The 27,784-nt window shown below is 41.3% G+C and overlaps 1 protein-coding gene and 1 long non-coding RNA gene across 2 annotated transcripts; one reads left to right on the top strand and one right to left on the bottom strand.

The window, feature by feature from the left end:
- The first annotated feature begins 600 nt into the window (after positions 1-600).
- Positions 601-13,891, top strand: LOC117514182. Its single transcript, XR_004561827.1, has 3 exons — positions 601-611; positions 1,577-1,581; positions 13,804-13,891. It is a non-coding gene; the product is annotated as an uncharacterized LOC117514182 (long non-coding RNA).
- Positions 8,401-23,047, bottom strand: LOC117514181 (retinol-binding protein 1-like). The gene is made up of 4 exons (XM_034174504.1): positions 22,747-23,047; positions 14,170-14,354; positions 12,439-12,540; positions 8,401-10,027 (listed from the first exon to the last, which is right to left on the bottom strand). The coding sequence occupies exons 1-4, from the start codon at positions 22,820-22,822 to the stop codon at positions 9,977-9,979; spliced, it is 414 nt and encodes a 137-aa protein (XP_034030395.1). The 5' UTR covers positions 22,823-23,047; the 3' UTR covers positions 8,401-9,976.
- Between the last annotated feature and the right edge of the window lie 4,737 nt (positions 23,048-27,784).

Here is a 27,784-nt window from a genome sequence, read left to right as displayed (position 1 = left end):
GGAGCACTTATTCACATGTTGATGGTATATAAACCATCAGCAGAAAGTCATTAGTATAGGCAGATGTAGGTGATGACGTGAGACATCGATATTTTTCTGTGCTTATGTGAGGCAGCAAAATTTTTCATTTCTCGCTTTCCGTCTTCCTCCATCATTAAAGGTAAAACATCTGCCCTGTCTTCAATGTAGCAGCAAGTGGAAAAAGTTGAAAATATTTAACTTCTGGTGGCTTTTTGGGGCTTCATTTTGTCAGCGCAGGTCATGTCGGTCTTGCCCATGTTCCACCTCCTTACCTTATGGGTTGGCCGGGATTAACATTTTAAGATTTTTTATTATTATTATTATTATTGTTGTTGTTCTTTTTCAGTTCATTGATATTTAAATTTAAGTTATATTTAAAGCAAATTCAGTGTTAAAATGCACATTTAAAATCTTCAATAAACACCGGAACTTTTCAAAGTCATTGATTGTGTTAATCATGATTTCAATTCACATACTGATCCAGAATGGTCCGACTAATCAACATGTTGCAATCTGATATTTAATTCACAAGCTGAAACAAAATAGTGTCTTCCTGATCTTTGGTTTTATTGTGATGTCATATCCGAAAAGTAGTTTTTGACGTAATCTTTAAAAGTCTACAAAGTGAAATCCTGATCCAGAATCTGGATCCAGATTACTTACAAAATTTAATGGAGACTTCCACAGCCTATAATAACCACATTGATGTGTGATGAAAATTTCATGAAAATCTGTTAAGTAGTTTTGACGTAATCGGCAAAATCTGACAAAGTAAGGCATGCAAATTGAAATCCTGATCCAGGGATCACCTCCAAAATTCAGTGGAGTCTTCCATGGCCTAATATCTATCTGTGGGGCAAATGTGGTGAGAAACCGTGAAGTAGTTTTGACGTAATTTTGATCCAGAATCTGGATCTGGATCACCTCCAAAATTTAATGGAGTCTTTCATGGGCTAATATCGATCTGTGGAGAAAATTCCTTCAAAATCTGTGTAGTTGTTTTGACGGAATCTTGCTAACTGTCAAATAGACAGACAAATAAATAAATAAATGTCAATGATTTTACTATGTCCTTGGTGGACGTAACAAGAAATGACCTAACTGAGCACAAGTCACATTGGTTTTCAGCGATGATTTTCAGGAAGTGATGATGTGTGCTGTTAACCTAAAGTAGTGTACTGTATAAGCCTGGGTGATCATCCAGCTCCAATTTGTTTACCAATAACATCATGCATGAATCTTGCCTTCCAAGTCTTTTCTTGAAATTTTTTTTACTTTATTAGTAACACATAAAACATGCAATTTTAAAAACAACAAATAGGCAACACAGATATAAGATCAAATGCATTATGAGGTTTTCTCCTAACCCAGTGGACAATGTTTATTATTATTATTATTACTATTATTATCATTATTATGTGTTGACGTCAGTCAACATTATATGAATGTCACCCCAACGTCAATCTCCCAGTGCTGAAACAAGGTCAGACTATGCCATCCATACAACACTGAAATGTGGTTTGATCTGTTTTTAACTTCTATCAGAAACCCATAGGAAGTGTATTTATTCATTTACACAAATCAGCACGTTATGTATTGAATTTAACATTTATTATAATAAGTTAAATATCATATTGAATATCTACGGTGAATATCTATGTTGACCCAATGTTAGGATTTCTACACTGAACCAATTTTCAAATTCACTGTGTTTTCTTCAGTGATTCAACATCAGACTTCAACATGAATGAACAATGATGTTCAGACATCAGTGGAAATTGCCAACAGAGATATGGTAGTGAGAAAACAGTCCCTATGGGAATCTCATAAAATCACCATCAGAACTGTATAATGCAAGACTGTATTCATAAAATGTGAGAACACATTAGTAGCCACACTATGGAATATGAATTTGGGGGGCAAGTGTCACGCATGTATTGCTTTTCCACAATTTGTGTAAAAAAGTATTTCACAGTTGTCAAAGGTGAGTAGAGCACTGAAACTTTATTACTCACAATGTTTTATGATGACTGAAAACAACAAAACTGTCCTTCAAGGAGAACTAGTGGTTTGCTGCCCCCTGCAGGACTCAGATAACCACACCATCTCAGAAGAAGATTTTATGCTGTATATACATTCTGAAATTTGGCGCTTAGTAACATAGCCATAAATACCACCAAGAACCCTAAATTTGACTCAGGCTGTCAGAATGCAAATATCTCTATATTTGTTTTAGGCTAATCCAAATGTTTTAAAAGATATAAATACTAAAAAAAATAACTAGAAATTATGGCCATTTGTATACACAGTGCCTTCATTTTCAGAGTCCATAGGTATTTGGACTTTTACACCATCACCTTTACAGCCACTTTTCTTAAGGCAAGTCAGGAGACATGAATATTTCCACGTGTTCTTGCACAGGCTCTCAGTTTTTGAGATCTGCCTACTCTAGACAGATTTACTGCACAATATCATATTGTTTGTATTTTGGAATGACTGACAGAATCAAGTGTAATACATACTGAGTGACTTGGAAATGTTCATGAATGCATCCCCTGACTTGTCCAAAGAAGCTTGTAAAAGTAACAATATGCATTCAAAATAATACTATTTCTTGTGTCCAATTACTTATGGGCTCTGAAAATGGAGGGACTATTTGCATAAGTTGTAACTACTAAAATGTTGTGTTTAACCTGATTAATTAAAGCTAACAGTCTACAGTGTAAAGACATACTCCCACACATACAACACACACATCAACTTTACTGTGGTGGTGTACAGAGGCAAAATTTCAAAAGTTGCCACTGTCCAAATACTTATGGACCCAACTGTATTTGATGTACATCAAAGACGTAAAGGCATCTTGACACTTGCATGAATTTGATCCCCGCACTGGCACACAATCTTTCGTGTCAGTGCGCAAAGAAAATTTTGAAATGTTACAAATTTCTGGCACACATAAAGGAGGAGGTGTATCTATGACAGGAGCAGCTGTGGTGATCTGTCATTCTAGACATTCCAGCTAGACAACACCTACCGTGTTTGGACAGACATGGACTAACAACTGTCCACTGTGAGGCGCGTGTGTCTGATTACTGTACTTACATGGACATAAATAAAAACATATGCCATGATGGCAAGCTGCAGCCAGCAAGCGCACGCACAGAGCTGACATTAACAGCCTGCCAGGTTGAAACGGACCATCAGATCAGAACACACAGCAAGTAATCTGACCGTCACATCACCCACGTGAGCTCTGTTCCACATGATGCGGTGTCTGTGCTGCGGCACGCCGTCCACAAGACACGCATCGGGCAGAATACACGCGTGGCCGACTGGACGCACCGGACCAGTAGATGTGGACATCAGAGCACACTGCTTCTCATTCATGTCATTTCATGACTATGTCTGTGACCATGGGTCATCTACAGAGGAACAGACGGTTCATATTTGTATTGCTCCCTTGATAAATGCGGTGTCCATGTCCTTCCTGATATGAGGCAGATTCCCACAGCTTTCAAAGAACAGCTCCGTAGCTCAGTGGTAAAGTTGCTGACTGGTAATCAGAGCTTTTGGAAGGCACGGGTTTGTGTCCAGTGGGTAGTATGTGTTTTTCTTTTTCTTTATTCCACATAAGCGGCGCGATGTGGTCCCACAGGTACCGGCTGTTTTTTTGTTTTAATTCCACATAAGCGGCGCAATGTGGTGCACCTCAGACTGTTCCTGCTCAAAAGACACTGTCGCATGCATGAGCTCTCACACCGGGATTGTGCACGCACAATGTTTCATGGTGCGCAAATTGTTTTACACTGTTTCGCCATATTTGTCCAAACATTGTCCAAACTTCACACTATGTGGGAAGGGGCCTTAATTACCTTTGAGACAAGATTCCAAATGCGTTCTCCACCGCACGACGCGCATGAGACAACCTGCAGCTGCAGATAATTTCTCTGAGATTCTGGGAGCGATGAGAGAATGGTTTCATCAGCCAAGCTCAGAGACCAAATGCAGCATCAGCTACGAAATATGGCATAGGCTTTATTTTGTATAGCGTGGCATACAGTGGGACAAAGTGGGATGCATGGCACAACAAACTGCGTGGCAGTGCAGGGATCAAATTTGTGCAAGTGTCAAGGTGGCTTAACAAATTTCAAGAAGTACTGTTCCTTCTGGAATCACTTCCAGCGGTAGATATAATTTTTCAGTTTGGCTGAAATGTCATGAATTGACCACAGTGCCTTTAGGTTCCTTACAGATCATATGATAGTTACAGACATATTACATGCTTATAACAAAACACAGCAGCTATATTAAGTTATTCTTTTTGCTTACAACCAGTCAAAGGAAGTGACATCACAACTGACTGACAGACCACAACTCTGTATCATCAGTATCAGCGTATGGAGTAACATTTATCAAAAACGTCATACTTTTGTGTCACATTTGTGTCAGTAGATATTGTCTCACTGTGGAGACGTACTGAAGACAGTATTGAAGCACAGCAGACGCACAATTTGTTCAGAACATTGTGAAAGTGTGCAATAAGAGGAAGTAAGGAATGTTTGCAAAAGTCACTGCTCTGCTGCTTTTTTCTCTCATTTGTTAGTACCATCTACTAGAGACAACACAGAACATGTAGATTACAACAAATGTTAAAAGTATTAAATATTACTACAGTCATAATGTTTACAAATATTGTCAATGGTAATTTTTAAAAGCCATGAACCTGACACTAACTCTTGTATCTTGTACCGAGCTACAGTATGTTGCATTAAGTACCATACGTACGTACATCGAGCAAAAACTTCCAACACGACACTTAAAACTATGACAAAATACTGGGTAACATAGAAAACATTTTGGACAGCAATTCCTTCAAAATATGTTGTGAATACTCTTTTTTTCTTTTGTATCATGAAAGTACTCCTTTATGCAGATTTTTAAATGTGTACAATTTCAAATATGGCCATTGGGTACAGCAAAGACTTTGCGTCCGTCTGTCTTTCTGTCTGTCTGTGCTCAGCATAAGTCCAGTCCGATTACTGCCAGAGTCTTCAAATTCACAAGGAACATTCTTGGGACACAGACCTTGGACAAGTTCAAAGATGGCTAACCTTGACGTATTTTAAGAGGTTAATGTCACAATTTCGGCCTGATCTGGGGTTTGATTTGGGTTTTCCCTCTTTCTTTTTTCCCCTTCTCATGCCCCGGTCTTGATTTACTAGTTATTTTATTTTCATCATGTGATTATTCTCTGTTCTGTTTTGATTTGTCACTTTGTTTTCTTTACTTGTTTCTTTGGCTTATCATTTTGTTCTAGTGTTCTTCAGTCAGTTGTGTTTTATTTATTGTTTATCACTTGTTTTATCTAGTTCCTCTCATTTGTAATATTTGTTGTACAGTTATGTCAGGATTTGTTTTCTGTTATTATTTAGTCACTGCTTTTTCTTATGGTTTGTCTTACCGCCTTGTTAAGTCAGTTTTGGTTTAATTTTGTATTTATCTCTATTTTCTCATGCAGTTTTCATTAGGTTATCACTTGTTTATTTTACTATTAATAATTGTTTAGTTTTGCTTTACTATCTATGCTCCATGTTTTCTGATCAGTTTGTCATGTTCCAATTTGGTGTATTTTGTCTTCAGTTGTAGCTCTGTTTCACTCCATGCCCTGCTTCTGCTCTGTTCTCATCCCTCTCACATCTCTGTCTGTGTTGTCACGTCATTCCACTAGCTTTGTGCCCTGCTCTCACACTTTATTACGCTCTTGGCTCCAGCTCACGTGTCTTTGTCTGTTACTTCATTCCACTCTGTGCTTTCCTTCCGTCACTATCTTGTACTCTGCACAGCCTTTGGCTCCCCCGGTTACGCCCCCTTCCAGAGACTTCCACACACCTGCTTCACATCACCCTAATTTGTTTGCTCCTTATTTAAACCATCACAGTCTCACAGCTCACTGCCAGGTTGTTGTCGCTTTATGCACACATCCCAGCCTCTGTATTTTGTCCTGATTTCTTGCTTTGCCGTGTACCGTGTTTTGCTCTGTTTTCCTCGACCACGCCTTTTTGCCTTACCCTTTATAACTGTTTGCTCGTGCCTGTGAATCCTGCCTGAATATGACTGCGTTCTTGCCAAATCCATATTGTGCTTCTGCTCCGCTGACTGATCACCTGTGTGCTGAACCTGAGCCTGGAATAAAGACCATGATTACTCACATGCCAAAAACAAGTCTGGGAGTCTGCTTCGCGGGTCCAACCGCTCCTGGTGTTGGGCAACCGCCCGCCCTGACAGTTAAAAAGTCATATTCTGTTTCATTCTGTTCAATTTTTTTGTTGTTTTTTGAGAGGTGTGGGTGACAGCTGATCAGAGTAGAGCGGCATCTTAATACTCTAACGCTGCTGCTGCTGCCAACCCTGTGCCTTGTATGTATATTCTACGGCCACAGGGGTGTGCATATTGTACATTGCAAAAGTTTATACAATAGGTTAGGTTTTTAAAAAAAAATGTCCCAGTTAACTGCACCAAGACCTGGAGAAACTGCATTTTGTTCAGCCTGTAAGGGTCGAGTGACAATAGTGAGTCTGAGTCTGATCGTGACGCCACAGGCTGGTAGCTAGCTGCAAACTCTGTTTCATTTGTGTGTAAATATAAACTCTTTGTCATATATTATGTAAACGCTAGTGAGATTTAAACACTTCTAAAACTGAAAACACTGTTTTTGGAACCTGCTGATACCTCTGGAATGATTTACAAGACATTTCATGGACATCAGCGTGCAAGCTAACGTCTGTTCTTGTCAAAAGCTCATGTATGCGCACGCGCACACCCTCCTGCAGACACTGTTAAAATGTAAATACTGTTTATGATTGATTGATTTACTGATTGAGGGGCTTTATTGAACATGTACAAATTGTACGTAAGACAAATGGATCTTAATTAATGTAAATAACTATATATATATATATATATATATATATATATATATATATATATATATATATACTTTGCAGTGAGACACCAATTAAACAACTACAAATCATAAAGAAGACAAGACGAGGTCTGTTAGAAAAGTATCAGACCTTTTTTTTTTTTTCAAAAACCTGATGGATTTGAATCACGTGTGCTTGCATGAGCCAACCTTGAACCTTCGTGCGCATGCGTGAGTTTTTTCACGCCTGTCGGTTGCGTCATTCATCTGTGAGCAGGCTTTGAGTGAGCACTGGTCCTCCCCCCTCGTCTGATTTTCATTGCAAGGAAAATGTCTGAACGATTGGAGCAGCGCTGAATCAAATTTTTCCAGAAACTGTGAGAGACAGCCAGGTGGAAACCATTCGGAAGATTCAGACGGCTTTTGGTGGCTTTTCAGTCGAGTGAGTATCCGAGAAATTGTGTAAGAGCTGGACATGTCACAACATGTCATGTGAGACTTCCAACACGGAGGTGCTTTTTGTTCTGCGCCATTAGTGGCTCCATCCCGACACGCGAACCCTCCGCATGTCTTTCATTAAAAAAATCTTCTTTCACAGTGGAATGTGCCAAAAAAGTGCTGATGTCCACCTCTTCTGCAATTTCTCTGGTAGTCAGACGACATCCTGGATCAACACAGCGTTCACTTTGGAAATGATCTGGTCATTTCAGCCTGTCCTTAATCTGTGTGATGCCCATAGGATCATCACCGAAAGCCGTCTGAATCTTCCCAATGGTTTCCACCTGGCTGTCTCTCATAGTTTGTGGAAAAATTTGATCCTTTCCTTGCAATGAAAATCCAACGAGGGGGGAGGACCAGTGCTCACACAAAGCCTGCTCACAGGCAAATGATGCAACCAACAGGCATGAAAAAATTCACGCATGCACACGAAGGTTCAAGGTTGGCTCATGCAAGCACACATGATTGAAATCCATCAGGTTTTTGAAAGAAAAAAAAAAAAGGTCTGATACTTTTCTAACAGACATCGTATTTTAAAAATTACACGAAAAAATTACCAGGGAAAGATTCACATTATGCTCTCTGGCGGACCTCACAGTGGCAGGTTGCATGAGTAGGCCACATTAATGTGCTCACCGTATACAGCATCATACAACACAGTTTGCTGATCCAGGAGGAGGCTTTGATCCCTATTTTCATGCTCTCCACTGCACAGTCTAATGCAGGGGTATGCAACTCTCGGCCCTTTCTGGAATCAGGTGAATACCCATGGACTAATGTACAAAGCACAAGTGCAATTAGGGCGCGTCCAACTCCACGTTGCTATGTACACGGTGCATAATCTGAACACAAAGTAAGATGCAGGGTACAAAGGGACAGATAAATCATGGGTGCCTTTTGGGTGTAACATGAATCAAACCGATCAGTGTCACCCGTCATTGCATTTAAGAGTTGTGTGCACTTGAAGCTGAAGCTCTGTTATTTAGATGAAGGACTTAGAAGTGAAATGTTTTTTTTTTTGAGGAAATGGATCTGCTCATAAAGCATCAATGTACGAAAGCATAACCAAAGTTTGATTTCTTTCAGTAAAACTTGCACCACAATGACGCTCGTGTATTGCTAGGTAAGCTTGATTTATGCTTCTCCGTCTCCGCAGCTCCGTGGTGACGAAAAGCTCTCTGCATCACTGTGAACCCTCTCTGAGCCCCTGTAGTCTTACGTGCACCTCCCACAAATTGAACCTACACGTCAAAAATGACAGCGACCACAGGGCTGTAATTGGTCACTTTTCTGGTTTCACTCCTTCCTGTCCTGTCATAATTAAAGTCCGATTAAAAGTTTTTGCAGTGCGCATTACATTTTGATCATGGATCAAACAGAGGAACGTTTGGCAGAAGAAGTCTGCAAATATGACCAACTTTACAACATAGAATCAAAAAACTACAAAGACATTCAAATGACCAGCAATTCGTGGAGGGAAATTGAGCATAACGTTTGTTTGTAGGTTGATGAGCGCATAAAGAACTGGACATGGCTGAGGGACAAATCTGTCCAGAAAAAGTAAAAAAACGACCAGCAGCAGTGGCGGTGCAGGCAGAAATAAAGTCCCTGCCTTGTTCTTCATGTCGAGCCCCCTACTATTCCGGCAGTAAATTGCACTGCAACACCCACCAACACGACGGACAAGCTCGATAATGCCACGCCCATGTCGGCGTCATTGCGTGGCCACGGAATTATGGAGTCGTAGAAGCACAGCTCAGGCTAACATGCCAATGTCTCAGTAAGATGGCCTGTAAAACACCTCAGATGTATTATCTGGTTACAAAAACAGATTTTTTAGATTTAAGTGTTATTTCTCACTAACCTTTACAAAATACGAGAGAAAAATGTTAAACATCTTGGATTTATAGGAAACTACAGCTGCCTGGAAGCATTTTCTGCCATCTTGGATTATTTTTCCATGTCATGCTGCTTTCACTCAGGTTGACAGTTGTCATAAAGCACTGCTGGATGTTCTTTGCTTGATGAGTGATAGTAGATATGGTTTGTATGTGCTTGTGTAGTGTTAGTGATAATAATGATAATAACATGATTTTGTTCCAGGACCTATGGTTGATTATTGACCCTCCATCTATGGTTAGCAGCCCTCCACTTCATTAGTACCCCGAGGCTTAATCAAGCATAGCACCCTCTAAAATCATGTTATACTATAATTAATGGTATATTCTATTTTTGCTAATAAATCCTCCTAAATCCTACGCAACATTGCTTGAAACAATGTGGACACTAGACATCATAGAAACCTGCGATGACAGTTTCAACGCAAAAGATGGGGCCCTTTTACATTTGCAAATATGATAATTATGCAGCTGTAAGGTTTCTTTCACAAAACGTGGATTAGTAAAGTTCTTTAACCATGTTATACTAAACATATCAGAAAATCATGTCCATAAAGGTCACATCAGAGTGTCACATTAGAGGTTTTTCTCAGGATATAATGTTTTGAGGTTATTTCTCTCTTCTCCTTCATTTTTAAGCCTTCTTGAAGACTTGCCTAGCAACGATTCCTTGAACTCTCATCTCCTGCAGAAGGGAAAGACAGTTGGGGGGGGATCAATAAGACACATTAATGAAGAGCTGAATTAATGATTTTACCCAAAACTCAGCCTTTTTCCTGCTCATCCTTTGACCTTTTAAACCATTTCTCCCTCTCTGACCCCCCGGCAGCCGCTCATTCATTCATTCATCTCTCCCTGGACCCCTGCTTTGTGAAAGCCACATCTTAATGCCTGATCCCCAGCGACATGTCTGTCCCTGCAGTTATCACAGTGTCAGCGGCACAATGTTGACTGAAACACGAGCACTAGGAATCCCGTCAGCGCCGTTTAATCAAACAAAGACGCCTGTTTGAAACTTTAATCAGCGCTGACAGATAATCTTTTTGCTTCAGGTTCAAATGAAAATAAACATTTTCATATCAAGAAGAGGCTAGCCTCCAATCCTAGCTCTATGTTTGGAATACACTTTACTATTACATATGATTTTCAGTGGAGTTTTTTAACCGTCCAGTTTGATTCTTTTCCCTCTCACAAACAAGGTGAAAGTTATTCAGAATAATGTCACTTCCACACATCTGATACGTCGCTCGTTTAGGACCCGTTCACACTGTGATGCGAAGTGGCTAATGTTGCCTGATGTACGGGATTCTCAAAAATCTCTGTGAAATGCCGGAGAACACTCCTCCAGGGGTCCAAATCAGCAGAGGGCGACGCTTAACAACAGTCCACTGACTAAAGCCCCATTTACACATAGACGGTAAACTCTCCCGGAAGCATCCCGGCAGAGATTTTGCCCCCTCCGGGCTGTTTTAGGGATCAAACGCCATAGTTAACGCCGGCGCACGGGGGCGTGGTTTGGTTCCAGCTTCACGGGGAATCGTCGAAAAAATAATTCAACATGTCGAATAATTCCGGGAACGCTCCCAGAGAAGTGGCCTGACGACGGAGACAACGCGAACAACGGCGTTTGATACTTTTTAATCGCCGTGTCATCCCGCACCTTCCTGTAGTGCCGCAGTTTACACCGCCGTAATTGGCGGCCAGCGTTGTATCCCTAACCAACGGCGTGTAAAACGGCGATAGAGCCCACATCGGCGTCCTCAAAGGCGTTTTAACCGGCGACAGAGGCAGACAAAATGGCAACGCTAGCGGACAGTACGCTGTTCTAAATGCCACCTCCCAGTTAACGGTGTTCCAAACGGCCGATAGGCGGCGGTCAGTATAAAAACGCTAGCACGCTGCATGCAGGTCTCTCACTCGCAGCCAGCTCCAGATATTTTTGCAGAGAAGCTCCAGTATGCCTCCTAAAATAAATTTGGCAGCGGCAAGGACTTACCAAGAGGTCTGGTTCAGAGGCAGAGGGCAGCCCTGTGGTGGAAACGAGCAACACGTGGAGGAGGGGAAAAGGAGAGAAAAAAAAAGGCTGAGAGATGAGCTCCCTGTCACTCCCTCCCCCTGCACTGACAGCTGCTTCAGCCTATTATACTCTGGGGGCGGTGCCTATAAGCAAAAGTTCCTGGAGTAACGCAGGATTTGCCTAGATAAATCCAGCGGTACACAGGGCATTATCGGCGGCAGCAGAACACCGCCGTTCTCACTCGCATCTTAACCTGCGATTCTAAAGGATAGAACTGAGTATTAACCCCCGTTGCCTGACGTGTGCCGGACGCTACGGCATCAAAACTCCGCTTTATTCGGCGGATTTAGCTGCGTTTTATCCGCGTATTTGCGGCTAGTACAGCGCTCAAAACGCAGGCGAAATGCTCCGCCCCTTTCGGTCTACGTACTACCCGCCGACAAAACCGTCTATGTGTAACCTGGGCTTAAGTACTGAATGTAGTTCAACTTTCGACGTCAGAGGGTGGGTGTATTGGTCGCACATTCCGTAGAGCAGTAACGTAGCTTGGCGGAGCTGATTGTCGGCTCAACATTGGTGACGTCAGGTGGCGTATCCAATGTAATCTCAAACTAACTCTGCGATTGCGTCACTTGCTACTGATGTGTCGTCGAGACAGGTTCTATACATTCTTTCACATTTATTCACATTTCTACACATTCCTTCATGGCCAAGAGAACCAGGGGAAGTGGTGCTTCCAGTCGAGCCTCCATTGCTGATGAGTGGAAGCCAGCAGAGGGCAACAGAGCAGTAATGGCGTACTAGCAGAGGTGAAGAAGAGGTAGCATAGCTCAGCTCTTACTGGAGTTTTAGCATTAAGTGAAAGATTTTAAGCATGTTTAAAAGTTATCAAACATCAGAGTTGCTTGACGGACCTCGACTTAGTTCCTGTGGACTCTGGTGGAACTCAGCGCTGGACAGTGGTAAGCAACTCTCTGTGGGCCAGGCTTATTGTCAGAGTGCAAATACACCATTAACAAACAAATCAAATTTGTTTCCCTTCTTCCACATCCTCACCCTCACTTTCTCTCTTTCCTTACCAAGTGTAGCATGTCTCCGTCCAGCCAGTGTGTCCAGCCTCGGCCTTCTTTCTCACCTCGCTGTACACAAACCAGCTTGTCCCCATCCCAGCTGACTGTAGTCTGCATCAACACACAGATATAACGATTACACTGTGCAAACACCAGGCAGAGTAATCAACACGGTCTATCACAACCCCACCACGAGCCCCGAAGCACTCATGGTTTCTTTTGAATTTGTGGCGGACAAATAGAGCTTCGTCCATCAGTCTAACGAGGACCGCTACTTGTCAGCCATCAGGTTGAGTGGGTTGAGTCGCATGTATCCGCAAGTGGCTGTACAGGCCTATTCTGGCACGGAACTGTCGGCCACAGTGTGGACATGGGGTCAGAGTGGTGTTCTGTGGGGGGTTGCCTGCATGTTCCTTCTTTACCAGCTTTTTCTTCTGGGCAGCAGCTTTGCGTGCATCCTCGTAGGCAATCGCACCTGCTCTGATTTCGCGTCGCCACTGTGGTCGATTGCTAGCAGATTGTTTCCATGTGTCAGTCTTTATGTCAAAGACCTTCAAAGATGCCTTTAGAAAGTCCTTATACCGCTTTTTCTGGCCACCGCATGATCGTGTGCCATCTTCAAGTTCACCATAGAACAGTTTCTTGGGCAATCGATGGTCTGGCATCCGAACTAAATGTCCTGACCATCTGAGCTGAGACTGCACTAAGATGGTATTAATACTCGGCATACCTGCATGGGTCAGTACCTCTGTGTCTGGTATTCTGTCTTGCCATTTGATGTTGAGCAATTTACTAAGGCGGGCTGTGTGGAAGTGATTGAGTCTCTTTGTATGGCGTCTGTACACTGTCCACGTCTCACACGCATACAGGAGCATCAGAAGTACAATGGCTTTGTACGAGACCTTACGTAGACCTTACGTTTTGTCTCCAGTCTGATCCCACTTCTGTTCCAGACACTGGCATGAAGTCTACCAAATGTGGCACTTGCCTTAGCAATCCTGACATTCACATAGCTGGTTATGGTTTCACCTCCATTGGATTGTTTGTTTGTTAGTGGGAAAACATTTCAGTCACCTGCCAGACAACTAGTTAGAATGATCAGTCTTATCTGGATCCACATCCTGGGGATGGAGTGTTTCCATCGGGTTTCTAATACCCAATAACGCATCAATTCCTTGATGTCAATGAAACCTGTCAGTCACACATTTTCCCACAAGAAACAATCATCAAGTCATTTCATACAGACCTGGAGATAAGATCTGGATCTGTTAAAGCTTGAGGCCATGCAGGTAGCCAGGGCCATGTTCATCATCAATCAATCTGACAATTATTTTGACGATTAATCGATTAGTTGTCCATAAAATATGAGAGTAGAGAAAATGTTGATCAATGGTTTCCAGAGTCCAACATGATGCTTTCAAATGTCTTGTTTTCTCCACAACCCCAAGATAATCAGTATCCTGCCAGATATTAGTAAAGAAACTAACTAAATTAACCAGAGATTATTATCATTTATGAAACTGAAAGAAAAGAGAATTTGGATTTTTCTTTAAATAATGACTCAAAATGATTACTCACTTAACAAAATAGTTATTTAATAGTCAATTAGTAATCAATTAATCACCTGACCATCGCAGCTCTATTGTATGACAAATAATAAGAATAACAACGAATTCTATTTCACACTTTTCAGACAAAAATGTACATTTATAATAAAATGGATAAAATGCATGTGTGTACCTGACAGGTACGACCGTCCACAGGGCCCAGGTCTTCAGTAAATTCTTCTCCAATAATGAAGTCCATTATGAAGTTCCTGAATGTGGTGAGCGTGCGGATCTTCATGACCCCTGTGGCAAAATCGTGGCTGATGTCTTTGGTGGGCTTCAGCAGTAGCACGATTTTCCTCACAGCAAAATTAATATCTGAGAGGCGACAATGTTAAAGTGTCATACATGGAAGCTGCCAGTTTGTCATAGCTGGAGCACATGTAGAGAAAAAAGAAAGCTTGCTGTGTGAGGGGGGGACTGCATCAAGGTCCAGATCACTACAGGCTGACACACATTTATGATGGACAGAATAAATATGAAGTGTCTATTGGTATGAACCTGAAGGCTCCACATCGTTTACCAGCACAACACAGTGCAGGGTCCTGATCAGGAGTCCTAGGATATCTTACTCCCACCCTGGATATCATATCCTGCCAAAACATATGTTTGTCAATATGTATGTTTGTTTGTTGTAATCATTGCATTTTTCACCTTTAACTCGCTGTGCAGCACACAGTTACATCGCAGACTCTTGCAACTTCACATATAGCAGCCCAAGTAAGCTACCTTTCAGTACACAAAAGGCTCAAGCTCAAGGTCAAAGGTCAAGGTCACAGGAAGGTCAAACACTAAATTCAACTAAACAACTTTCCTGGTTGCAATTTTTGAAATTTTGCCTACAAATTTGCCATGAACGTAGTCATAGACCTTGCCCATTACCTTGGATAAGTGATTGACCTTGACCTTCAGGGTTTCACTTGAGGTCAAATGTCACCTAAATTAGGTCAAACTTCAGATTACAGTTAAAAAATGTTGTGTAATACACCAAATTAATAATATTTTATGATTACAATAGTACTAGCAGAATATAGTTATATGATTACAAATAGATAAAACTTTAATTATAAGTAAAGTGTTCATTACAGCAAACTATTGCTATCATACTGGGTGTTGAAAAACTAACATAAATGTGTTGTTTGTTTATTATCCTACTGTCAGTATAATAAGAAGTAAACTGATTTTTGCAGGGTAGAGAAGAATCTGTTACGGGGACGACGTTCTTTTGAATACATTTGATCTTCACTCATTGTGAGCTCGCTTGCCATGTAGTTCAACACCAGTTGGGACGCTAAAGTTTGACTCATTCTTCATGATACTAAAACTTGAAACCACTTTGCTGTAATATTTAGTGGATAAAAATGATTTGAGCACATCTTTATTCTTTTCCCTGCCGAGCTGCTCGTCCAGTGAGAATCACACTGTTTCAAATAATATTTGTCAGTTTCATGCTACATTTATATTATTCTGTTGATTCCTATCTGCCACTCTTTATATTTATGACCGAGTTTGTACAAAAGAGATTTGAGAAAGGTGGCAGACATTATAGGGCCCTCATTTTCATTATGTTTCTTTGCATACTATTGTGTCTGTGTGTGTGTGTGTTTGTGTGTATGCTATATTTATTTATTAACTTCTAAAATATATGTCTTAATGTTTTAACTGTATGTTTTGGTGTACACTAGGTCAGCTTTGGTTGTAGTAAAGTGCTTCATAAATAAAGATGGTATGGTACTGGGTGTTCTATACATACACTGTGGATATTTTATGCAAAACTAAATTGGAGTATTTTCCATCACATTTCCCAATCAGGTCCATATATTTGTACAGTACATTTGGAAGGGGGATTTTAAGATACTTCAGAATAGGAAATATTACTATTGTAGATAGCTATAGATGCATACAGAAAGAACACCAAGATCTTTCACCGTTAATCAAACTGCTTCATCTGTGACCATAAAACATCCATGAAATATAGAGTTTAAAGGTTGTCCTGATTGGGCCTTAAAGTTTGGGTTAATCAGTGCTGCCATGTTGGAATGATGCCTGTCAGGGGTGGGTGGGATTTACAGGGTGAGGGGTAAGACATCCTAAGATATTTTGTCCCACCGGGGGGTAAGATATAGGCTGAATCTCAATTCTACCCCTCAGCCCTTCCACTTACCCCTTCCCCTCCGTTTTGCGCGGGCACGAGAGACAGAGGGGTGTCTCAATTCTCTTTTTGGAGTGAGGCAGAGGGGTGGGCAGAGGGCTACCAACCCCTTCAAACGGAGTGAATCTGGATGCACACTCCGTATGGAGGGGTAGGAGGAGCTTACCGCTGTCTCCACAGACACAAACATGGCGCCGAAAGAGTTGCACAAATGAAGCAGCTTTCATTACAAATTACACTGTTTAGAAAGTCATAACTTGCCAAAAAACTTTACAGGCAATTGCCTATGACAGCAACGTGTATGCTGCTGGATGCATGTTGTGTATACTGTCGTTCTGAAGGATATCGTAACTTCGCTTGTGTGCTGAGGCGTTATAATGCATATACACACGAACGCTACGATAAGACACTTATTTCTCACAATGGAGAAAATCATGATAAAGGATAAGCACGTTAATTTGTATGTTCATAAATCCTTGGATAATGGCGATCCCTGCTGTTGGATTTAAAGGTCTGTAACACGTGTGTATTTTGTAAACAAACAGGGAGCCCTGAGCACACTCATCTCCTAATAAGCTTTCACCAATGTTGGAAAATATATACACACACATGTATATGTGTAACACATAACCTGATGTCCTAATAGACTGATATTATTTGTCAAGGAAATTTCGAAAGGAAATAGGGCTGGATGCAAAAAATGGGAGAATTTGAAAAATAAATATACCAGAACTAGATGCAGCCCATAACATACATACAGGTGCTGGTCATATAATTAGAACATCATGGAAACGTTAATTTAATTCAGTAATTCCAATCAAAAAGTGAAACTTGTATAATGTATACATTCATTCCACACAGGCTGATATATTTATGTGTTTATTTACTTTAATTACTAATTAATTAATTACTAATCAATCAATTAATGATTAATCAATTAACAATAGCAATTATTACTATTACTGATTAATTATTAGTATTATTAACATTAATTAATTACCAATGAATTAATTAATACTATTAATTATTATTATAAATTATTAATTAATTACATTAATTAACATGACATGATTGCGATGCGTCGAACAAATCTGCGACTTCTTCTATTTCTTTGCATTTATGCAGAAAGGCAAGAAAATAAAAAGAGTAAACAGGCTACTGCAACAAGCTGTGTTTCGTTGCCATTTTAACAAACAGTGAAGATGGCAGTTTGACACGGGCAGTTTTTTTTTCTCCTAAGGCGGAGGGGAGTCTCAATTCATAGGGCTAGAGGCATACCCCTTCGCCTTACCCCGTTTTAAAGGGGTAGGCGTAGGGGTAGGGCCAAGGGGAAGGGGTACAAAAGAGAACTGAGATTGGGGGATACTGTTACACCGGAACAATAGCTGGTATGTGGAGAGGTGTGAATGTGTGTTGGTAAGGTTACTCTACTGAATTGAACTAAAGAGGTCACACATCTACCTTACTTTCCAGAGTATAAGTTGCATTGAAGTATAAGTCACACCTGTTAAACAATGTCCCTTGAAGAGGAAAAACCTATATGGGTGATTCTTTAACTACAGGCACTATTGGCCTTGTAAATGTAATTTCCACCACACCATTGCCTTACAATATAAAGCGCCTTGGGGCAACTGTTTGTTGTGATTTGGCGCTATACACATGTGCTCTGATGTTACTGTTTATCTCCATAGAAACTACCCACACAATCTTTCATACAAACTTTTTAAAGGGACATTATTGTTGTGGTGGAAATTACGGCAATAGTGTGGGACAACTACATTTCGTTTAAAAAAATAACAACAGTTGTATGACATTGAATACCCCAATTATGTTTTGATTATTTTACTGATATTTTATTCAGAGATATTTTAAAACATTAGAAAAAATGTTTGTTTACTATACATTTTTATCATTGAAGATCATAAGTCTGGGTGTGGGACAAGCACAAAACGGCAATATTTGCATATAATGATGCTGAAAAAAAGGTGAAAAAGTCATCAGTCATCATAGACTACTAGGACAAATTTCTTAAAACACTTTCATTGTAAAGATAACTATAAAAGTGTGAAATTTCCCCTTTTTTTCTTTTTTCATAAAATATGATCAAGGGACATAAAAGTGCCCGTAGTCTAAGAATCACCCATATACAAGTCGCACTGGAGTATAGGTCCAAGATTTTTCTGAATTGGGACTTCATTTGTTTCGTGCTTTGATCCTGGGAAAGTCCTACAGTGCATCCAGAAATATTCACAGCGCTGCACTTTTTCCACATTTTGCTACAGCCTTATTCCAAAATAGATGAAATTCTTTTTCTCCTTAAAACACCCCATAATGACAATGTAAAGACATTTTTTTTTTGAGGTTTTTGCAAATTTATTAAAAAGAAAAACTAAGAAATCACATGTACGTAAGTATTCACAGCCTTTGCCATGAAGCTCATAATTTGAGCTCTGGTGCATCCTGTTTCTGCTGATCATCCTTGAGATGTTTCTACAGCTTTGGATTGGACAATCCACACCAACCACCTGTACAGGAAGGGACAGAGCAGGCTGCACTTCCTGAGGAGGCTGCAGTCATTTAATATCTGCAGGGAACTTCTGTGGATGTTCTACCAGTCCGTAGTAGCCAGTGTCTTCTTTTACACCTTGGTGTGCTGGGCAAGCAGCACATCCAAGAATGACACAACCAGGCTGGACAAACTGATCAGGGCTGGCTCCATGGTTGGCACGAAGTTGGACTCTCTGGTGACGCTGGCAGAGAACACTGGACAAACTGCTGGACATTATGGACGATGTCAGTCACCCTCTGCATACAGTCATCAGCAACCAGAGGAGCCTCTTCAGCCACAGACTGCTCCTTCCCAAGTGTAGGACCAACAGACTGAAAACTCCTTTGTCCTTCAGCCCATCAGAGTGCACAACTCCACACTCAGGGGGAGGAGGAGTAACAGGAAGACAGAGGACAGGAAGGAGAAAGAGTAGTAGACAGTAAACAAATAGTGAGCAGTATTTCTCGTATTTCTATTTGTGTATTTATACTTGCAATTTTTTTTACTTTCACTTTTGATACTCTGTGAGCTTCTTACCCTGTGTACTGTTATGCAGTGTTGCTGGAACCTCATTTTCCCCGAGGGAGTTTTCTCAAGAGATCAATGAAGTTCTATTGAATCTAATTTAATTGGAGTCCACCTGGGGTAAATTCAGCTGATTGGACATGATTTGGAAAGACACACACCTGTCTATATATAAGGTCCCACAGTTGACAGTGCATGTCAGAGCACAAACCAAGCATGAAGTCAAAGGAATTGTCTGTAGACCTCTGAGACAGGATTGTCTCGAGATACAAATCTGGGGAAGGGTACAGAAACATTTCTGCTGCTTTGAAGGTCCCAATGACCACAGTGACCTCAATCATCTGTAAATGGAAGAAGTTCTGATCCACCAGGACTCTTCCTAGAGATGGCCACCCATCTAAACTGAGCAATTGGGGGAGAAGGGCCATGACCAAGCTCCAGCATTCATCTGTGGTGAGAGGAGAACCTTCCAGAAGGACAACCATCTCTTCAGCAATCCATCAATCAGGACTGTATGGTAGAGCATCCAGACGGTAGCCACTCCTTATTGAAAGGCACATGGGATCCTGCTTGGAGTTTGCCAAAAGGCACCTGAAGGACTCTCACATTGTGAGACGCACAGTGATGAGACAAAGCTTGAACTCTTTGGCGTGAATACCAGGCATCATGTTTGGAGGAAACCAGGCACCATCCCTACAATCAAGCATGGTGGTGACAGCATCATGCTGTGTGGATGTTTTTCAGCGGCAGGAACTGGGAGACAATGGATTGAAGAAAAATGAATGCAGCAATGTACAGAGACACCCTGGATGAAAACCTGCTCCAGAGCGCTCTTGACCTCAGACTGGGGTGATGGTTCATCTTTCAGCAGGTCAATGACCCTACACAGTAAATTTTGCAGAATAAAATTTACTCTGTTGGGATAACATTTGGTCCCAGTCCAAATAGAGTTAAATACGAGGGCTGTCAATAAAGTATAGGTCCTTTTTATTTTTTTCAAAAACTATATGGATTTCATTCATATGTTTTTACGTCAGACATGCTTGAACCCTCGTGCGCATGCGTTGAGTTTTTCCACGCCTGTCGGTGACGTCATTCGCCTGTGAGCACTCCTTGTGGGAGGAGTCGTCCAGCCCCTCGTCGGAATTCCTTTGTCTGAGAAGTTGCTGAGAGACTGGCGCTTTGTTTGATCAAAATTTTTTCTAAACCTGTGAGACACATCGAAGTGGACACGGTTCGAAAAATTAAGCTGGTTTTCGGTGAAAATTTTAATGGCTGATGAGAGATTTTGAGGTGATACTGTCGCTTTAAGGACTTCCCACGGAGCGAGACGTCGTGCAGCGCTCTCAGGCAGCGTCATCAGCCTGTTTCAAGCTGAAAACCTCCACATTTCAGGCTCTGTTGATCCAGGACGTCGTGAGAGAACAGAGAAGTTTCAGAAGAAGTCGGTTTCAGCATTTTATCCGGATATTCCACTGTTAAAGGATATTTTTTTAATGAAAGACGTGCGGACGGGTCCGCGCGTCGGGACGCAGCCGGCACGGTGCGACGGCACAGGAAAAACACCTCCGTGTTGATAACCATTTGTAAAATCCAGGCGGCTTTTGATGGCTTTCAGTGGAGTGAGTATATGAGAAATTGTTTAACAGCTGGACATGTTCCAACTTGTCCTTAAGGCTTCCAACGGAGGTGTTTTTCCTGTGGCGGAGCGTTGCGGCGGCTGTGAGCCGATGCTGCAATCCGCCCGCACGTCTTTCATTAAAAAAAATCTCCATTGCTTTGTGCTATGCAGCTCCACTGCGACGCGAGGAACTCCTCCGCACGTCTGTCTCAATGTGCCGAAAAAGTGCTGATGTCCACGTCTTTTCACAATTCCTAGTCAGACGACATACCGGATCAAGACAGCGTCCAGTTTAGAAATGAAAGGTACATTCCACTGTTACAGGAGTTTTTGTCATGGAAAGAGGAGTGGAATTCCGCGCGTCGCGGTGGAGCTGCATGGCGCAAAGCAACGCCGTGATGAAGCCTCATAGGACATGTTGGGGCAGGTTCAGCTCATGCTCAATTTCTCGGATAATCACACGACTGAAAAGCAACCGACAGCCATCTGAAATCCACCTGAAAGCCGTCCTGTGAGACCAACACGGAGATGGTTTTGTGCCGCGTAATGAACGGCTCCGTGGCGCGTCCCTCCGCTTTTCTTTCCATGAAAAAACTCCTGTAACAGTGGAATGTGCCGAAAAAGTGCTGATGTCCACGCCTTCTGCCTTTTTGTGAAAGTCAGACGATGTCCCAGATCAACAAAGCCTTCACGTTGGAATGATCTGGTTGTTTCAGCGGGGTTTGAGCATGTGAATCGGCACTCGGAGCGCGGCGCACTCTCAGCAGTTGTGGGCGGTCTTTAAACCGTCTGGATCACTCCTTAATCTGTGTAATCCCCATAAAATCGTCCCTGAAAGCCATATTCATTTTCTGAACGGTGTCCACCTGGAGGTCTCTCACAGTTTCTGGGAAAAAATTTGATGCAGCAAAGCTCCAAATCGTTCAGACATTTATTCTCAATAAAAAAAACAACGAGAGGGGTGGACCACTGCTCACACAAAGCCTGCTCACAGGCGAATGACGCAACCGACAGGCGTGAAAAAACTCAAGCATGCGCACGAAGGTTCAAGCTTGGCTGATGCAATCACACGTGATTCAAATCCATATGGTTTTTGCAAACAATAAAAAGGTCCGATACTTTTCTAACAGACCTCGTATTAACAGTCATTGTAATTATTATTATTTTGAATAAGGAATAAGTAAGTTGCAGGACCTCCCAAACTAGAAAAACACAACTTATACTGTAGAAAATACTGGTTGTTTGAAGCTGACTACTGTCAATTTAAGATTAGAAATATCTTCTTTTCTAAAGAACGGTATTGTCTCCGGAACAGTCTCCCTTTTCACACTTTAAAGGCTCTCTGTGATGATGCAAACTATTTTGGATTTCACTGATATTTGAGACACAGCAGCACGGTGCCTTAGTGGATAGCACTGCTGCCTCACAGCAAGAAGGTCTTGGGATTGATTCCATGTGTTTTAGTTTAATCTTGTGCTTTTATTTTTAATCTGATGAAGCCCAATCATTTCTGAGTAATTGTGAGTTTTTATTTATGGATTGATGTGTGCATTACGTGCAAAATTTGCACATTTTCATTCACTCCAACATACGTTTATCATGTGTTTTCTTTGAGTAATCTTCCACTGAGTAACCTGATTGCTCATCGGGAGATTCTGAAACCAGAAAGAACTGAAACCAGATGGTTTTGTTCATGTGAAAATGATTAGTTTCTGTTTTTCCCAAAGTTGGCACTGCAAGATTTCTGATTTGGTTTATTGACACTAACGAAGGCAAAAGAAACCCTCATTAATAAATCTGTTTTAAAGAGGGGTTTTTTTCCACAGTACGAGCACACTAAGAGGTTTAAATGAGCCAGTCTTACCTAAAGCAGTGAGGTAGGCGTCCATATTCTCCTGTTCCACCATATGATAGGTTCCAGAGTAATTAGGTTTCGACATGTTTAGTTTCTGTAGGAATTTTCCTTCTGAAACTGCAGAAATCCTCGACTTTTCCTCCTGGTTTGCTCAAGCAGACTTTGTTCCACTGTTGCCGACTTCTTCGATATCACTTTCAATTACGTAACTTTGTCGAGACAAAGGGGAACCGGGCTGAAAGTGAATCCTGTCCTTTTTTCTTCTGGATGTTGGTTCTCTGCGGGGCTGCAGTCTGCGCACACAGCGGGGGGAGGTGCGTTCGTTTCATTCACAGGATCAGGCGCAGAGGCGGTGCCTCAAAAAAAGAAAAAAACCAAAACAAAACAAAAAAAAAAAAAACACGTGGGTGACGGGGTCAGAACCAACAGCCTGCTGTGTATTCACACTCACATCCCTGTGGGATAAGAGGGGTCAATTCAAGTGCAAATTTCCGTCGACTGTTCCCGAGCCGCGCAAAGCAGTGAAACAAACAACACGTTCTGCTCTTTGAGAACACAAAGCTTGAGCTTGATCTGAAATGCGTCCGTGTAGTTTTGACAAAAACTGACAACAAAAGACATGAATCTTTAAATTTTTTTTCCGACAAAGACCATCTCTAATCCCCCACTAACCATCATTATGTATTCAGTATAAACAAGTCAAACTCAGTGCAGCTCGAAGACTACAACCCCTGCATATTTTTTTCCCTCTGCTTGGTCTAAAAAGTAACCGTTACTGACTGCCACAATTTTTTTTCCTGATTTCTTATAGTGCTTCTTAAAGCCAGAAAGTTGCCACTTGAAATGACTTTAGTTTTGTGTCATGTCTGTGATCTGCTTTTTTTTCTACAAAATTAAAAATTAAACAAACAAAAAATTAAACAAAATTAAACAACTGAATGAACATCCTCCGAGGCCGGTGATTCCATAATTTTTTCCAGGGGTTGTAGAATGAAGGAAGTTACATGCTGAAATGTATAATTTCATATATATTTGGTGTTAGAGGATTTATTTATTTGTTTATGTATTTACTGGTGTAGGAAGGGGGGCAAAATTCAGTACATACAGTGGAAATATTTTAAAGATAAAGTTCACTAAAGAAGGCATACAAATCAAATCAATTTTATTTATATAGCGCCAAATCACAACAAACAGTCGCCCCAAGGCGCTTTATATTGTAAGGCAAAAGCCATACAATAATTACAGAAAAACCCCAACGGTCAAAACGACCCCCTGTGAGCAAGCACTTGGCTACAGTGGGAAGGAAAAACTCCCTTTTAACAGGAAGAAACCTCCAGCAGAACCAGGCTCAGGGAGGGGCAGTCTTCTGCTGGGACTGGTTGGGGCTGAGGGAAAGAACCCAGGAAAAAGACATGCTGTGGAGGGAGCAGAGATCAATCACTAATGATTAAATGCAGAGTGATGCATACAGAGCAAAAAAGAGAAAGAAACACTCAGTGCATCATGGGAACCCCCCAGCAGTCTAAGTCTATAGCAGCATAACTAAGGGATGGTTCAGGGTCAACCTGATCCAGCCCTAACTATAAGCTTTAGCAAAAAGGAAAGTTTAAGCCTAATCTTAAAAGTAGAGAGGGTGTCTGTCTCCCTGATCCGAATTGGGAGCTGGTTCCAGAGGAGAGGAGCCTGAAAGCTGAAGGCTCTGCCTCCCATTCTACTCTTACAACCCTAGGAACTACAAGTAAGCCTGCAGTCAGAGCGAAGCGCTCTATTGGGGTGATATGGTACTATGAGGTCCCTAAGATAAGATGGGACCTGATTATTCAAAACCTTATAAGTAAGAAGAAGAATTTTAAATTCTATTCTGGAATTAACAGGAAGCCAATGAAGAGAGGCCAATATGGGTGAGATATGCTCTCTCCTTCTAGTCCCTGTCAGTACTCTAGCTGCAGCATTTTGAATTAACTGAAGGCTTTTCAGGGAACTTTTAGGACAACCTGATAATAATGAATTACAATAGTCCAGCCTAGAGGAAATAAATGCATGAATTACCTTTTCAGCATCACCTCTGAGACAAGACCTTTCTAATTTTAGAGACTGCACAAATGCAAAAAAGCAGTCCTACATATTTGCTTAATATGCGCATTGAAGGACATATCCTGATCAAAAATGACTCCAAGTTTCTCACAGTATTACTGGAGGTCAGGGTAATGCCATCCAGAGTAAGGATCTGGTTAGACACCATGTTTCTAAGATTTGTGGGGCCAAGTACAATAACTTCAGTTTATCTGAGTTTAAAAGCAGGAAATTAGAGGTATCCATGTCTTTATGTCTGTAAGACATCCTGCAGTTTAACTAATTGGTGTGTGTCCTCTGGCTTCATGGATAGATAAAGCTGGGTATCATCTGCGTAACAATGAAAATTTAAGCAATGCTGTCTAATAATACTGCCTAAGGAAGCATGTATAAAGTGAATAAAATCGTTCCTAGCACAGAACCTTGTGGAACTCCATAATTAACGTTAGTCCGTGAAGAAGACTCCCCATTTACATGAACAAATTGTAATCTATTAGATAAATATGATTCAAACCACTGCAGCGCAGTGCCTTTAATACCTATGGCATGCTCTAATCTCTGTAATAAATTTTATGGTCAACAGTATCAAAAGCTGCACTGAGTCTAACAGGAACAAGCACAGAGATGAGTCCACTGTCTGAGGCCATAAGAAGATCATTTGTAACCTTCACTAATGCTGTTTCTGTACTATGATGAATTCTAAACCCTGACTGAAACTCTTCAAATAGACCATTCCTCTGCAGATGATCAGTTAGCTGTTTTACAACTATCCTTTCGAGAATTTTTGAGAGGAAAAGGAAGGTTGGAGATTAGCCTATAATTAGCTAAGATAGCTGGGTCACGTGATGGCTTTTTAAGTAATGTTTAATTACTGCCACCTTAAAGCCTGTGGTACATAGCCAACTAATAAAGATAGATTGATCATATTTAAGATCGAAGCATTAATTAATGGTAGGGCTTCCTTGAGCAGCCTGGTAGGAATGGGGTCTAATAGACATGTTGATGGTTTGGAGGAAGTAACTAATGAAATAACTCAGACAGACACTCAGAGAGAAAGAGTCTAACCAAATACCAGCATTACTGAAAGCAGTCGAACATAAAGATATGTCTTTGGGTCACAAGGTTACACAAGGTCAAATTTAATGCGGTTATTAGATATATTTGTGTGTTTATATATTGTTTTATTTAGTTTTCTTTGCTATTTGTTTTGGTATTACATAATTACTTTACTTAACCTTTAAGAGCCTAGAGCCTTTTTCACCAAAATCACATTCCCATACATTATGATTTATCTCTCAGCATGTACAAGGTCAAAAATGCAAAACTTTGGATCAGCTAAAAGACAGTCCTAGGGTATTTGTGGTTTTATATATAGATATATATTATATATATATATATAGTATAAATAATATGTGATTGAAGTGGATACTTCTGTAGAGGAGATGTCACTTGACATTTTGATGTATAATAAGTGTATGTTGGTGTCAGCATTGGTTAGCTATGAGTGTTCAAATGTTCCAAAACAGGGCAAGTCCCCAAATTTGGGGGACTCTAGGGTTTAAGAGGTTAAATAGTATATTTGGTATACTTTTAGTCTGTTATTTATCTAAATGTGAGGTCCAACTGGTTGACCGGTTTTAAACACTTAGAACAAAGAGATTCAACTTACAATATAAATCATAATATGTCCCGTTATTGTGTGGGTTATGGGCAAGGGCTGATCCACCTTTGTCACACACATGTCGTGTTTATAAAAACTGTTGTAGTCCTTTGTTCAAGGTTCTTAACAGATGGATCTCCTGTGAGAGAAGTTCTTCAGAATCCAGGCCTTTTTTAACTTTGAATAAATTTAAACTGAGAAAGAGCTTGACTTATACTAAGGGAGAGTAGGGGGAAACTGAGGCAACAGTTGAATCACGGGCTATATCTGCAAAACTACATATATAATATTTGCAGCAGTTATGCCATATATATACGAGGTTCTGTCCATAAGTATCGTACCTTTTAATTTTTTTCAAAAAACTAGATGGTTTCATTCATAGGTTTTTACGTCAGACATGCTTGAACCCTCGTGCGCATGCGTGAGTTTTTCCACGCCTGTCGGTGACGTAATTCGCCTGTGAGCACAGCCTTGTGGAAGGAGTGGTCCCGCCCCATCGGCGGATTTTCTTGTCTTGAAATGGCGGAATGAAAAGGAGCTTTTTTTCCATCAGAAATTTTTCAGAAGCTGTTAGAGACTGGCACCTGGAAACCATTTGAAAATTTATCTGGCTTTCAGTGAAATTTTACGGGCTCACAGAGAATAAGGACTTTAAGCTACAGGTTTAAGGAGCCCCTTAAAAGGACGGTCGGTGCGCCGCGCTGCGAGCTGCGACGATGCGGCACAAAGCCAACTGGATCAGCGAGAAGTGCGAGTTCACCGCACTTCTTTGTCCTTCCTGTGGGTTTATCATCTCCTCTAACTCCGTCGCCCCTGATCCAGCCAAGGTTGCGGCGGTGAGAGATTGGCCCCAACCTACAAGCCGTAGGAAGCTGCAACAGTTCCTCGGCTTCGCTAATTTCTATAGGAGGTTCATTAAGGGCTACAGTCAGGTAGTTAGCCCCCTGACAGCCCTGACCTCTCCAAAAGTCCCCTTCACCTGGTCGGATCGGTGCGAAGCCGCGTTCAAGGAGTTGAAACTACGGTTCTCTACTGCGCCAGTTTTGGTGCAGCCCGACCCTAGCCGCCAGTTTGTGGTTGAAGTGGACGCCTCTGACTCAGGGATAGGAGCCATGCTATCCCAGAGCGGAGAGACCGATAAGGTTCTTCACCCATGTGCCTACTTTTCTCGCAGGTTGACCCCGGCTGAACGGAACTATGATGTCGGCAATCGAGAACTCCTTGCGGTGAAAGAGGCTCTTGAGGAGTGGAGACACCTGTTGGAGGGAGCGTCTGTGCCATTCACGGTTTTCACTGACCATCGGAACCTGGAAT

Source organism: Thalassophryne amazonica, chromosome 7 (genome assembly GCF_902500255.1).
Source record: "Thalassophryne amazonica chromosome 7, fThaAma1.1, whole genome shotgun sequence".
Classification (NCBI taxonomy): Eukaryota; Metazoa; Chordata; class Actinopteri; order Batrachoidiformes; family Batrachoididae; genus Thalassophryne; species Thalassophryne amazonica.
The sequence above is the reverse complement of the archived record's forward strand: the minus strand, read 5'-3'. Positions and strand labels throughout refer to the sequence as shown.